Source organism: Pistacia vera, unplaced genomic scaffold, assembly GCF_008641045.1.
Source record: "Pistacia vera cultivar Batoury unplaced genomic scaffold, PisVer_v2 Contig133, whole genome shotgun sequence".
Lineage (NCBI taxonomy): Eukaryota > Viridiplantae > Streptophyta > Magnoliopsida > Sapindales > Anacardiaceae > Pistacia > Pistacia vera.
In genome coordinates, this window is record NW_022195391.1 from 467,144 (window position 1) to 479,580 (window position 12,437).

Consider the following 12,437-nt stretch of genomic DNA (forward strand, 5'->3'; position numbering starts at 1 on the left):
GCATGAAGTTTGAAAATAACTGCAGCCCGGGCTTTACACGAGGAAGTGAATGGAGAAGACAAAGCTGTAAAATCTCAATAACAAAAGATATCGTAGATTCACATACGACATCATGTTGTACATTAACATGTGATCATTTAGTTATTGAAGTTTCAAATCATCAAAATGCTATGAGAAAAAATTTGCTTTTTAAGCGAAGGGTCATGAAATATTAGAATGATACAGTGATATAGATTTTAATTAACAGTGCAGATGTCAATACATTACCAATAATCCTTGCAGAACAAGAGCCATCTTTGAAACAGGGAATTGGTTCCGATCACGCCCAACTATCTCACGATTAACAATTTCTGATATCTTTTGTTATAACCGAAACTAATTAGATCTATACCCAACACAAAACAATCACACCAAGAAACAAGAAACACCACAAGATCAAACACACAGACAAGCCACGATTTACGTGGTTCATTATCCTTTATAGATAAGCTAAATCCACGTTGAGCTCAAGAACGGTATGAGCTCGCTGCACTTGATTATCAGAAAAAGTCAAATTACACAGATTCAACACTCACCAGATCTACCGATTACAACAGCAACCAGCCTTACAAGATAGTCTGAATATCCCTAACCGAGAGAACAACACTCTCACCTGAATGATTAAACCCCCTAATCACTCGACTGATTAACTGACAATCTGGAAGAAATAATCTCAACCCTAACACAGAGAAGTGCAAACCCAGAGAACCCTAACGTTTGTTCTCTCTCTCCCCAATCTGAACGAAAGTGCACTTATATATGTTGTGACTTGTGGTTGATCCTGGCCGTTAGATCTGGAGTGCATCCTGTGGTCTGAATTTGTCTGTTAATATGCCTAAAACGACGTCGTAATGTTACTTAAACGACGCTGTTCAGGCTTCCATATTAAAAAGTTTTAATGCAGCATGACAGTCGTCATAAAACACAAGATTCTTCATGATCGACTTGGTGTTCCAGGAATTCTGTTATCAATCCAATCTAGAGCCAATTTTTCACTGTGCTGTTTTCTGTGTTAAGCACATATCCTGTAAAACTCCTACAGAAAATTTATCATACTTGTAAACTTCACCAACAGTTTCTAATGGCAAAGATTTCACATGTTTCTCACTATCTTTTTCTAGTTTATTTTAAAGTTTTTACTCATTTTTTGCAGACAGATCACATTTCTAAGAAGAGGCCATGTATACAGAGCAAACAGTTACTAGCAACCGAATCTACACTGTCTAATATGCCAGCCATCTGGTATACCCCAAAACTGTGAGCCTAGTGGTTTGCTTCAAACAGAAAAATTGTAGGGTTCGATTAAGACTCCAATTTCAAACTCAAGTTTGAGTTTTTTATAGATTAATTGGACTTGAGCCTAACTCCTCATCCAACAAGGCATTATTGAGACCTTATTGAAGGATAATTATTCTCTCTTATAGACCAATGGCTTAAGCATTAAACCAGTTACTAGTTGGTTTGAGCGTGTCTAGTTAAATGGTCTTATTGAATGAGAAGATTATCCCCTCTTATAATCAATTGGTTTGAGCATGCTAGTCGAATGACCTTATTAAATGAGAGGATTACCCCCTCTTATAAAACTATTGGATTGAGCATGCTTATGCTAGTCGAATGATCTTATTGAATAGAAGAATTATCCAATCTATTAATGTTGATGTAGTGATGCTGTGCGGAAATATTGCAAGTGGTCAAGTCTGCAAGCTTGGGAGTGGAAGATGCAGAAGGTTACATGCAGCAGTGGTCTTTAACGTGCATGGGAGTGCTTTTGTGTAATAAAGTGTTTAGAGAATTAAGGGTATTTAAGTAAAGTGTATTAGAAGTAACATGTGTGGTGATTTTTGAATTTTGAAAGTTGTAATGTCTGCTGTAGTTGGTGTAATTAGCAGAGAGTTGTTAAGTGCTGTATATCGTCCATGATCAATGAATATGCAGTAAGCAGTTTTTTCGTCTTATGGTGCTCTGTTTTTCTCTTCATTCTCATATATCATCTCTGGCTGAAACCAACAATGGTATCAGAGCCAACGCAAAAAAAAACCAGAAACTTAGTACTCTAAACCTTTCGTTATTACAATACACTCCATACTTGTCAAAGATTTTTAACTGCGTCTGCTTTCTTTCTCCTCTGCATCAGACGTAAAAAACAGAGCATGACAACTCAATCTGCATTGATGGCTCCACCGGTTTTCAATGGAGAACATTATCACATCTGGGCAGTAAAGATGAAAGCCTTCCTTCGTGGACAGGGACTGTGGCAGTATGTGGAAAAAAACCGGCAGCCACCACCACTTGGACAGAATCCCACGTTGAACAGTTGAGGGATGCATGAGGAAGAAAACAGCCAAAGCTCCGAGAGCTCTTTCTACACACACATGCTGCTGTGACTGATCTTGTTTTACAGAAATCATGGCATACGAAAATCCAAAGAAGCATGGGATAAATTGAGAGAAGAGTACATGGGAGCACTACCACAAGGAACATGCAGATTCTTAATTTAAGGAGGGAATTTGAGATGCAAGAATGCGGAAACTGAAAAAGTAAAGGATTATTTGATAGACTAATGAATGTTGTCAAACAAAATCAGGCTCATGGGAGTGGAGTTGGCTGAACCGAAGGGTTGTGGAAAAGGTTTGGTAAGTCTTCCAGAAAGATTTGAGGCCAAAAATTTTCCCTGGAGGACTCTAGGACATGACTAGATCACATTGACTGAGCTTGTTCTTCTCTTCAAGCGCAAGAACACAAGGAGACTAATGAGGCAAGAAGACATTAGTGAAGGTGCATGGTGTCAAGCTTCAAAGGCAAACCTGCCAAGACACAACAAGGAAGTATGCTGGAGATAGAAAGGGGAAGAGAAGAGTAGTAATCAGTGGGAAAGGGCTGGTGGAGTGAAAGAATTTCCAGCCTGTACTCATTGTAAAAGGAAAGGGCATCCGGAGAGAAGATGCTGGTTCAGGCCTGGCATACAGTGCAGAAGTTGCAAACAATTCGGGCATATTGAAAAGGTGTGTAAGAACAAAGGAAACCAGCAAACGCAGCAAGCAGCAGTTGGAGAGGACAGCAACAATGTAAAGAGGCTAACAACTGTTGTGGCCACTTGTTACACGGCACAAACAGCAGTGAATCTTGGTTAATTGACAGCGGCTGCACAAATCATATGGCAGCAGACCTGCAAAACTTTGTGAACCTGGATAGTTCATTGTTCCAAAGTAAAGATTGGAAATGGTGAGCTCATGGAGGTCAAAGGCATGGGGGATGTTGCTGTCCAACTGGTCAGGTACAAGTTAATCTCTCATGTGTTAATGTTCCTAAACTTAGCCAAAATTTATTGAGTGTGGGGCAGAGTTAGAGAAGGGTTATCATTACATTTTGAGAATCAAGCATGCACTGTACTTGATCTAAGAGTGAGTGAATGATGAGGGTTAAAATGCTAAGGAAAAGTTTTGGTTGAGTGGAAAACTAGACAAGAATCTGCCTTGCTAACTAGAAATGAGGAGTCAGAAATGTGGCACAAACGACTTGGACATACATTTAATGCTCTTAAAGAGTTGAGAAAGGGAACATGGTCCAGGACTTACGAAATTAAAGAAAAGAGTACCCTCTGTAGTGTTTGTCAAATTGGCAAATTAAGTAGACCTTCATTCCTTCGGATCAGTCTTGGAGAGCAACAACAAAACTTCAGCTAACCATTCAGATGTTTGTGGTCCTATGCAGACAGCATCATTGAGGGAAGCAGGTATTTTATACTTTCATAGTGATATACACGGAGGACATGGGTGTATTTTTTGAAGCTGAAAAGTGAGGTTCCTGCAGTGTTTAGAAAGTATAAACTGATGGTTGAAAATGAGGCTGAAGTAAGAATCAAAATGTTTAGAAGTGACAATGGAACTGAATTTACTTCAAAGAATTCAGTTCTATTGCCTTGAAGCAGGGATTAGGCATCAATTACTACAACCATACACCCACCAGCAAAATGGGTTAGTGAAAGAAGAAATAGGACCATCATGGAATGGCAAGGTTCATGTTGGCAAAAAACAACTTCCTAAGTGTTTTTGGGCTGAAGCTGTTAACACTGGAGTTCATCTTCTGAATAGGCTGCCAACAAAGTCAGTTAAGGGACAAACTCCAGTTGAAGCGTGGACTGATATAAACCTGCAGGGGGTATTTGAAAGTGTTTGGAAGTGTAAGTTATGTCATGGTTCGGAGTGAAAAGAACTAAACTTGATGATAAAGTGAAGTTGGTATTCTCATGGCTACAGCAGTAAATCAAAAGGTTACGAGTGTACATTCCTGAAACAAAGAATATTGTGATAACAAGGGATGTTAGGATTGATGAAAATGCAATGTGAATTGGGAGAGTAAACAGATTGAGGTTGACAGGTACCTGCAGCCGATCGAAAATGTGTTGATGAAGGTGAAATTGAAGTTGATCAGGAATCATCAGTTCGGGGAACTAGAACCTTGGCTGATGTTTATGCAAGGTGCAATGTGGCTGCCTTGGAGCCAAGAACATATACTGAAGCGCTGGATCAGATGCTTGGAAGAAGCTATGCAAGAAGAGATCTCTATGATTGAGAGAACAATACAGGAGACTAGTTGAAAGACCTGAAAACAGAAGAATAATTAGGTAAAGTGGATTTACAAACTAAAGTTAAATCCTGATGGCACAATCCACAAACACAAAGCAAGACTTGTGGCAAGGATTTGCGCAACAACAAAGGGTAGATTACACTGACACATTTGCTCCAGTAGCTAGACATGATACTATAAGGTGTGATTCTTGCCATGGCAGCCCAATTTGGTTGGAAAATTTTCCAACTTGATGTCAAATCTGCCTTCCTAAATGGCTGCCTGGAGGAGGAAATTTATGTGGATCAACCTGAAGGCTACCAGTGAAGGGTGAAGAAGGGAAAGTGTACCTGTTAGAGAAGGCTCTGTATGGCCTGAAAAGGCTCTGTATGGCCTGAAACAGGCACCTAGGGCCTGGTTAGCCGCATAAATGAGCATCTTAACAGTCTAGGTTATGTACGAAGTCCAAACGAACAACCTTTATGTTAAAGAAGCTGAAGGTGAACTAATGGTGGTGTCTTTGTACGTGGATGACCTTCTGGTGATAGGGAGAAATTCAGACCAGTTGAAGATGTCTAAACAATCCATGCAATCTGAATTTGAGATGACGATTTGGGGGAGATGACATATTTCTTGGATGCAAATTTTCAGTCCAAAAGTGGAATATTGTGCATCAAGAAAAGTATGCAAATGAAATTCTCACAAAGTTTGGAATGGAGAATTGTAAACCTACAGATACACCCTTGTTTCTAACCTGAAGAGTAAAAATGATGTGAAAAGGAGTGGATGAGAGTGTGTTTAGAGGCCTGGTAGGCTGTTTGTTGTACTGACAGCCACACGGCCAGACCTGATGTTTGCAGCAAGTTATCTCTCTAGATTCATGAGCTGTCCAAGTGAATACATCAGAGAGCAGCAAGAGGGTGTTAAGGTATGGGAAGGAACTTCAAATGGGAATTTGGTTTAGAACAGCAGGAAAATTATTTTTGCAGGGGTACACAGACAGTGACTGGGGAGGCTCCGTTGATGACATGAAAAGTACCTCTGGGTATGTGTTTACATCAATAAAGGAGCCATTGGTTGGTTGTCAAGAAAACAAGACTCAGTGGCTCAGTCCACTGCAGAGGCAGAATACATTTCTGCGCCAGAGCAGTGAATCAAGCTGCATGGTTTAGAAAAATTTTGGCTGATTGAAGCAAGATCAAGTGAGCCACCTTATATGGTGTGATAATCAATCGGCAGTGGCAATGGCAAAGAATCCAGTTCTCTATGGCAGGACCAAGCATATTAAGATTAAATTTCATGCAGGTAGGGAGGCTGAATGAGGGGGAAGTGACCTTGCTACCCTGCCGGGGTGTGGACCAGATTGAGACATTATGACTAAGAGTCTGCCTAAAGCAAGTTTGAGGAACTAAGACCAAACTTGGTGTTTCCAGCATGTGCATCAAGGGGGAGTGTTGATGTAGTGATGCTGTGCTGGAAATATTGCAAGTGGTCAAGTCTGCAAGCTTGGGAGTGGAAGATGCAGAAGGTTACATGCAGCAGTGGTTTAACGTGCATGGGAGTGCTTTTGTGTAATAACGTGTTTAGAGAATTAAGGGTATTTAAGTAAAGTGTATTAGAAGTAACATGTGTGGTGATTTTTGAATTTTGAAGTTGTAATGCTGCTGTAGTTGGTGTAATTAGCAGAGAGTTGTTAAGTGCTGTATATGTCCATGATCAATGATATGCAGTAAGCAGTTTTTTCGTCTTATGGTGCTCGTTTTCTCTTCATTTCTCTATATCATCTCTGGCTGAAACCAACAATTATCTGTTGGCTCAAGTGTACTAGTTAATGTGGGATCTCCAACAATTATTATAAATAAAGACAAAAAATGTTTCAAGATTTTGACAAGTCAAGGATGTAAAAACGCACCCAAGTTATGTGATAATATATCGTAAATCTCAAACATTGTAACAATGCATGCAAGCTCTGCAAGTTCAGACAGGACTAGCATAGGCAGCGTACATTGTCAAGAGGCTTCCTAGATAAAAAAGAACGGTCTTTCCCTCCATCATGTGAATGGGGTCGATTGCCCCCATGAAATTTAGATACAAGTGGGGAAGCGTTCAGTTGATATATCTGAGATATTTGGGGGCCTTTTAGCTGTCATAAGAAAAGAAAGAATTTGCAGGTTTTCAGCAAAACTCCACAAGATAAAATAAAAAGTTGATTGGAGAGCATTATTGCTAGAAAATTGCATGAGAGCAAGATTTTTCAATGACAAATTTGTGGAAATAAATGCATGGAGAAAAAGATTTTTTTGTGGATAAATACCAGCAAATAAATGAAACGACTTTTCAGTGGCTTACAAATTGGACTATTTATTGACTTGGCCAATACGTGAAGCAATTATATAATGTTAAATATTTTAATGGAATAAGGTAACGTTTGGCGCACTGACTTAGAAAAAGATAAATAGCTTTAAAACAAGAACTATAGCAAGGCGAGGACTGGCATCTGTAACTGTTAAAATGTAGGCATTTGTAAATCTAATAAGCACGTTTCTCCGTCCAAGAAGAGAAGGAGAGAGATGGGAAGCTTTGTTGAAGATGGAATCCATGATGCCAAGTCACTTGAGACTGAGAAGAAGCAACAAACTGATACATGTAGAAGGTAATTCTCTGTCACTCTTCCTCTAAACTGGTCAATTTTGCTGTTTTATCGACATGAAACAAATAGGCCTGAATTTCAAGCTCTGGAAGCTAAGTTTTGATACTATCTCTGGCATGATTGATGCATGCGCATATATATATATATAAGAAATGCTTTTGTGCGGACTTTGGCCTAGTTTTAGTTAACTGTTTGGAGGGTTGAAAGCTGCAAGATTGTTCCATAATGTGAATTTACATTTAAAAGTCATGACATTCAATTTGTTGATGCAGGAGATGAGAAAGATGAGAAATTTAATGATAACCCGATTGAGGAAGTGAGGCTTACAGTTCCGACCATGATGATCCTTGCTGCCAGCTTTAACCTTTCGAACATGGGTTCTGGGGATAATATCATGTTCCTTGCTTGCCTTTGTGAACCAATTCTTTCAATATCGCCAGAATCTGCTATATGTGGCCCAGTTTCAGCTCAAATCTTGTGCTTCCAGCAGGAAAGCTAATGGCTGCAACACTTCCATCAAAACCAGTTAAAGTTCCACTCACACCATGGTCGTTTTCATGAATCCAGGGCCTCAATATCAAAGAACATGTGTTGATCACCATTTTTGCGGCTGTGGATCCAGTGGTGTTTATGCAGTAGGCATAATTACAATGTCAAGGCTTTTTACGAAAGACCTATGAGTGCAGTAGCAGCTATGTTGCTAGTACAACAACACAGGTAGGTTGAATAATTTTGTTGGAATATTTCAGCCGCCATTGAAATTTCTCCAACAGCTGTCAAAAATAGTAATACGTATAATAAAATCTATTATGTTTCTTTTTTTTTTTTTTTTTTTTTTAAATGGAATCCAGCTGCTAGGATACGGGTGGGCTGGTTTATTCAGAAAATACCTTGTGACTCCCCTTACATGTGGTGGCCAAGACCATGGTTCAGGTCTCCCGTTCAGGTACTTATCTCTTCCCATATTGAACAAATCATATGCCAAATGATGAAGAGCGCGCGAGCTACTTTCTGAGATTGAGAAACTGATAAACTGCAAACTGCGGCATTACATGAAGTGGAAAAGGACTAAGGGAGGATTAAGTAGACTACAATTCTTCCTTCTGTTTTCATATCAAGTTCGTGTATATACAGTGCCAGGCTATCTTTTCCCTACACTGTCAGCTCTCTCCTTTGTCTGTTGATATGGAAGGATTCAATTACAGCACAAAGATTGGTTCAGGTTCAAGGCCTTGGCATTGGCTCCTTTGGCCTTGACTGTCCACTGTTGTACTGGGAGCCCCTAGCCTCACCCTTCTTTGCTATTGCAAATTACTTAGTTGGGTTTGTTTTGTTTCTCTATGTTCTTGTTCCCATTGCTTATTGGAATAATCTTTATGAAGCCCGTCGATTTCCCATAATGTCTCCATACACCTATGACTCTGCTGGCCAACTTTACAATATTACCCGTGTCCTCAATCAAAAAGAATTTGATCTTAATCACGTTGGCTATGAAAATTATAGCAAAGTCTACCTCAGTATCGTGTTTGCCTTCCTCTACGGATTGAGCTTTGCAACACTAATGGCTAGTTTATCACATGTTGCACTCTTTGAAGGAAAGTAAGCATCTTCAATAATATCTTTCTTTCTTTCATCATAAAGAATTTTCTGTTGTATGTCCTATTGACAATTTTACTTTCCTCGTTAAAACAATGAGCAGAAAAATTTGGGAAATGTGGAAACAAACAACTTCTGCAGTTAAAGATCAGTTTGGTGATGTGCACACAAGATTGATGAAGAACAACTACAAAGCAGTACCTCAATGGTGGTTCCAAATTGTATTAATAGTGACATTTGCTCTTTCAATCTTTGCTTGTGAAGGCTTCAATAGACAGCTTCAACTTCCATGGTGGGGAATTGTACTAGCTTGTGGCATGGCATTCTTTTTCACATTACCTGTTGGGGTGATTCAAGCCACAACTAACATGGTACTTCCTTTCCCAATTAAATATTGTTTCTGTATATTAAACAATAATAAAACCATAAGGGATGTTTCTTAATGGTATGTGTTAATCTGCAGCAACCAGGGCTAAACGTGATTACAGAGCTGATTATCGGGTATATGTATCCTGGTAAGCCCCTTGCCAATGTGGCTTTCAGGACTTACGGCTACATCAGCATGACACAAGCCCTCAGTTTTCTTAGCGATTTCAAACTAGGTCACTATATGAAAATCCCTCCCAGATCCATGTTCATTGTTCAGGTAATTCAACTATTCACAGAGCTTATGTTAATTGCTGTCTCTGTAAATAAATAATTTATTTTAATTTTATCAATATGTATCTTTAGTTAGTGGGAACTGTAATTGCCTCAACTGTCTGCTACGGCACAGCATGGTGGCTTCTCACATCTGTTGATCACATATGTAACAAACATTTACTACCAAAGGGAAGTCCATGGACCTGTCCAAACGATGTTGTCTTCTACAATGCTTCGATCATCTGGGGAGTTGTTGGACCACTCAGAATGTTCACGAGCCACGGTATCTACCCGCAGATGAACTGGTTCTTCTTGATTGGTGTAGTTGCCCCAGTTCCAGTATGGCTGCTCTCGCGCAAGTTCCCTGAAAAGAAATGGATCAAGTATATCCACATGCCCCTTATCTTGGCAGGACCAGGGGGCTTGCCATCAGCCAAAGCTGTGCATTATTGGAGTTGGGCAGCTGTTGGAATTTTCTTCAACTACTACATTTTCAAGAGGTACAAGGGATGGTGGGCTAGACATAACTATATTTTATCAGCTGCTCTGGATGCAGGACTTGCATTCATGGGTGTACTGCTTTATTTCGCCCTTCAATCTCATGATGTTGATGGTCCAGAATGGTGGGGTCTTGATAACAGTGACCATTGTCCATTGGCAATCTGCCCTACAGCACCAGGGATTGAAGTCGATGGATGCCCTGTGTTTTGAGGTGGGCAAGAAATTGCCCTCACCAAAGTTATAGCTGAGGCTGTGTATGGAGAAGACAAAAGCTGTAAAATTTCAGTAGCAAAAGCTATTTTATAGATTCACATACAACAAAAATGTTGTACATTAAGAAGCTATAACTTGTTGTTGATGTTTCAAAATGCTGCAAAAGAAAAAATTCCGATCACACACAACGATCTCACAATTAAAACAATGGAATCAAATTACCAGTAATCCCTACAAGAACAAGAACCATCTTTAAAACAATGGAATCGGTTCCGATCACGCACAACGATTTCACGATTAACAATTTCTGATATCAATTTAAATGCAGCATGACAGTCCTCGCAAACACGAAGATTCTTCATGATCCTAATTGGTGTTCCAGGAATTGTGTTTATCAATCCAAATGCCAGAGCCAATTTCTCACTGTGCTTGTACAAAAATTTCTCCTTCTCTTTCTCTTCCAAATCCAACAGAACAACTGATGTGTTAGGCACATATCCTTTTAGCTTCATGTCTCCTAGTAGTTTTTCCCACATTCTGAATATCTCCTCAGCTTGAGGATGTGTCTCATCCCCAGCCACAAACTCATGAATCACACCATCAACTGAGATTGAACTCCAGCCAGGCGTCTTCTTCACCCCTTGATTTCTCATCAACTTTCTAACTCTTGCAACATCTTCCCAACGCTCCGCTTCTGCATAAATGTTCGATAATACCACATAGTATCCATCATTAAGTGGGTCTAACTGACCGAGGTGTCTGGTAGCTTCCTCAGCTAGATCAATATTTTTGTGAACTCTGCATCCACCAAGAAGAGCTCCCCAGACGACCCCATTCGGTTCTATAGGCATGTTTATGATGAACTCATAAGCTTCTTGAAGGAGTCCTGCCCGGCTTAAAAGATCAACCATACAACCATAATGCTCAATCTGGGGAACAATCCCATAATCTTTAGTCATGCTGGCAAAAAATCTGCGCCCGTCCTCAACTAACCCCATGTGGCTACAAGCATGCAAGAGTCCAACAAAGGTTACCCCATTCGGCTTCATGCCTATTTTAATCATTTTATCAAAGATCCTCAGAGCTTCCTCACCCCGACCATGAATTGCAAGACCTTGAATCATAGCCGACCATGAAAAAATTGTTCGTTCTGCCATCTCATCAAACACTCGCTTAGCATCCTCCAAGCACCCACACTTCACATACATGTCAATCAACGTGTTACAAACTGTAACATTTCTCCTGAACCCACTTCGATTCGAGTACTCATGAACCCTTCTACCTAAATCTAAGGCACCCAAATCCGCACAAGCAGCAAGAACAGCCACTACAGTCACTTCATTTGCCCTAACACCCACGTCCTCCATTTCTACAAACAACTCTACCGCCTCCTTCGGCTTCCCACACTGAACATAACCCGAAATCATTGCTGTCCACGACCTAATACTTCTCTCAGGCATCCTTCTAAATAAACCACACGCCTCAGCAATTTCCCCCCTCTTTATCAACTGGGTTATCATTATATTCCACGTCACAACATCTCTCTGCGACATTTTATCGAACAACAACCTAGAATCACCCATTTCTCCACACAAAGCATACAAGTTCAAGATCACATTTTGCAAATACAAGCTCCATCCAAACCCTAGTTTCTCCACATACCCATGTACAATTCTCCCATTTTTAACATCCAACATAGCCGTACACGCTTTCAACACAAAAGAACAAGTGAAATTATCAGGCAAAACATCAAATTCACGCAACTGATAAAACAAAAATATTGCCTTAATGGGGTCATCACTTTCAGCAAAAACTTTCAAACAAGAATTCCACACAACAATCTCGGGTTCATTAACGTGTTTAAATATTTGTTGAGCATAACTGAAACTGGGAGTGAGAGCAGAGACCAAAGCAACACGGGTTAAGGGGAGGACAAAGAGAGGACTGCTGGTTTTGATGAGGTGGGCATGAGCTTGTTTGAGCTCAAATGGGGAGTTGAAGTCGTGGAGAAGATGAGTTTTGAGGTTGTGTGAAGTGGGTGATGAGTGTAAGTAAGAGTTCGTTAATGGGGCTGGGGAGTTGAGTGAAGAAAGAGAGGGAAGCATTTTAACGGTTCTTTGAAAAGAAGGGGCTGGAGGTGTTTGCGAGGGTTTAGGAGAAATAAGATTGCACAATGTCAAACTCTATTCATGGTGCTTAAGGGTAACGATACCACTATCATGTATCATTG

The 12,437-nt window shown here is 40.1% G+C and overlaps 2 protein-coding genes across 2 annotated transcripts; one reads left to right on the forward strand and one right to left on the reverse strand.

The window, feature by feature from the left end:
- Nucleotides 1–8,179: 8,179 nt before the first annotated feature.
- LOC116122296 (oligopeptide transporter 1-like) lies at nt 8,180–10,334 on the forward strand. The gene is made up of 5 exons (XM_031408161.1): nt 8,180–8,188; nt 8,343–8,854; nt 8,955–9,222; nt 9,315–9,497; nt 9,584–10,334. Exons 1-5 carry the CDS (start codon nt 8,180–8,182, stop codon nt 10,202–10,204), a joined length of 1,593 nt encoding a protein of 530 aa, XP_031264021.1. The 3' UTR covers nt 10,205–10,334.
- On the reverse strand, nt 10,328–12,312 carry LOC116122297 (pentatricopeptide repeat-containing protein At4g21065-like). Its single transcript, XM_031408162.1, has one exon. It carries the CDS (start codon nt 12,310–12,312, stop codon nt 10,426–10,428), a length of 1,887 nt encoding a protein of 628 aa, XP_031264022.1. The 3' UTR covers nt 10,328–10,425.
- Between the last annotated feature and the right edge of the window lie 125 nt (nt 12,313–12,437).

Bases quoted from the DNA above. Each gene is read 5' to 3' on its own strand.
- LOC116122296 (XM_031408161.1), top strand. The intron at 8,855-8,954 runs GTAAGCATCTTC...AACAATGAGCAG, and splicing joins GTTGCACTCTTTGAAGGAAA to AAAAATTTGGGAAATGTGGA. The intron at 9,223-9,314 runs GTACTTCCTTTC...GTTAATCTGCAG, and splicing joins TTCAAGCCACAACTAACATG to CAACCAGGGCTAAACGTGAT.
- LOC116122297 (XM_031408162.1), bottom strand. From the start codon at position 12,312: ATGCTTCCCTCTCTTTCTTCACTCAACTCCCCAGCCCCATTAACGAAC.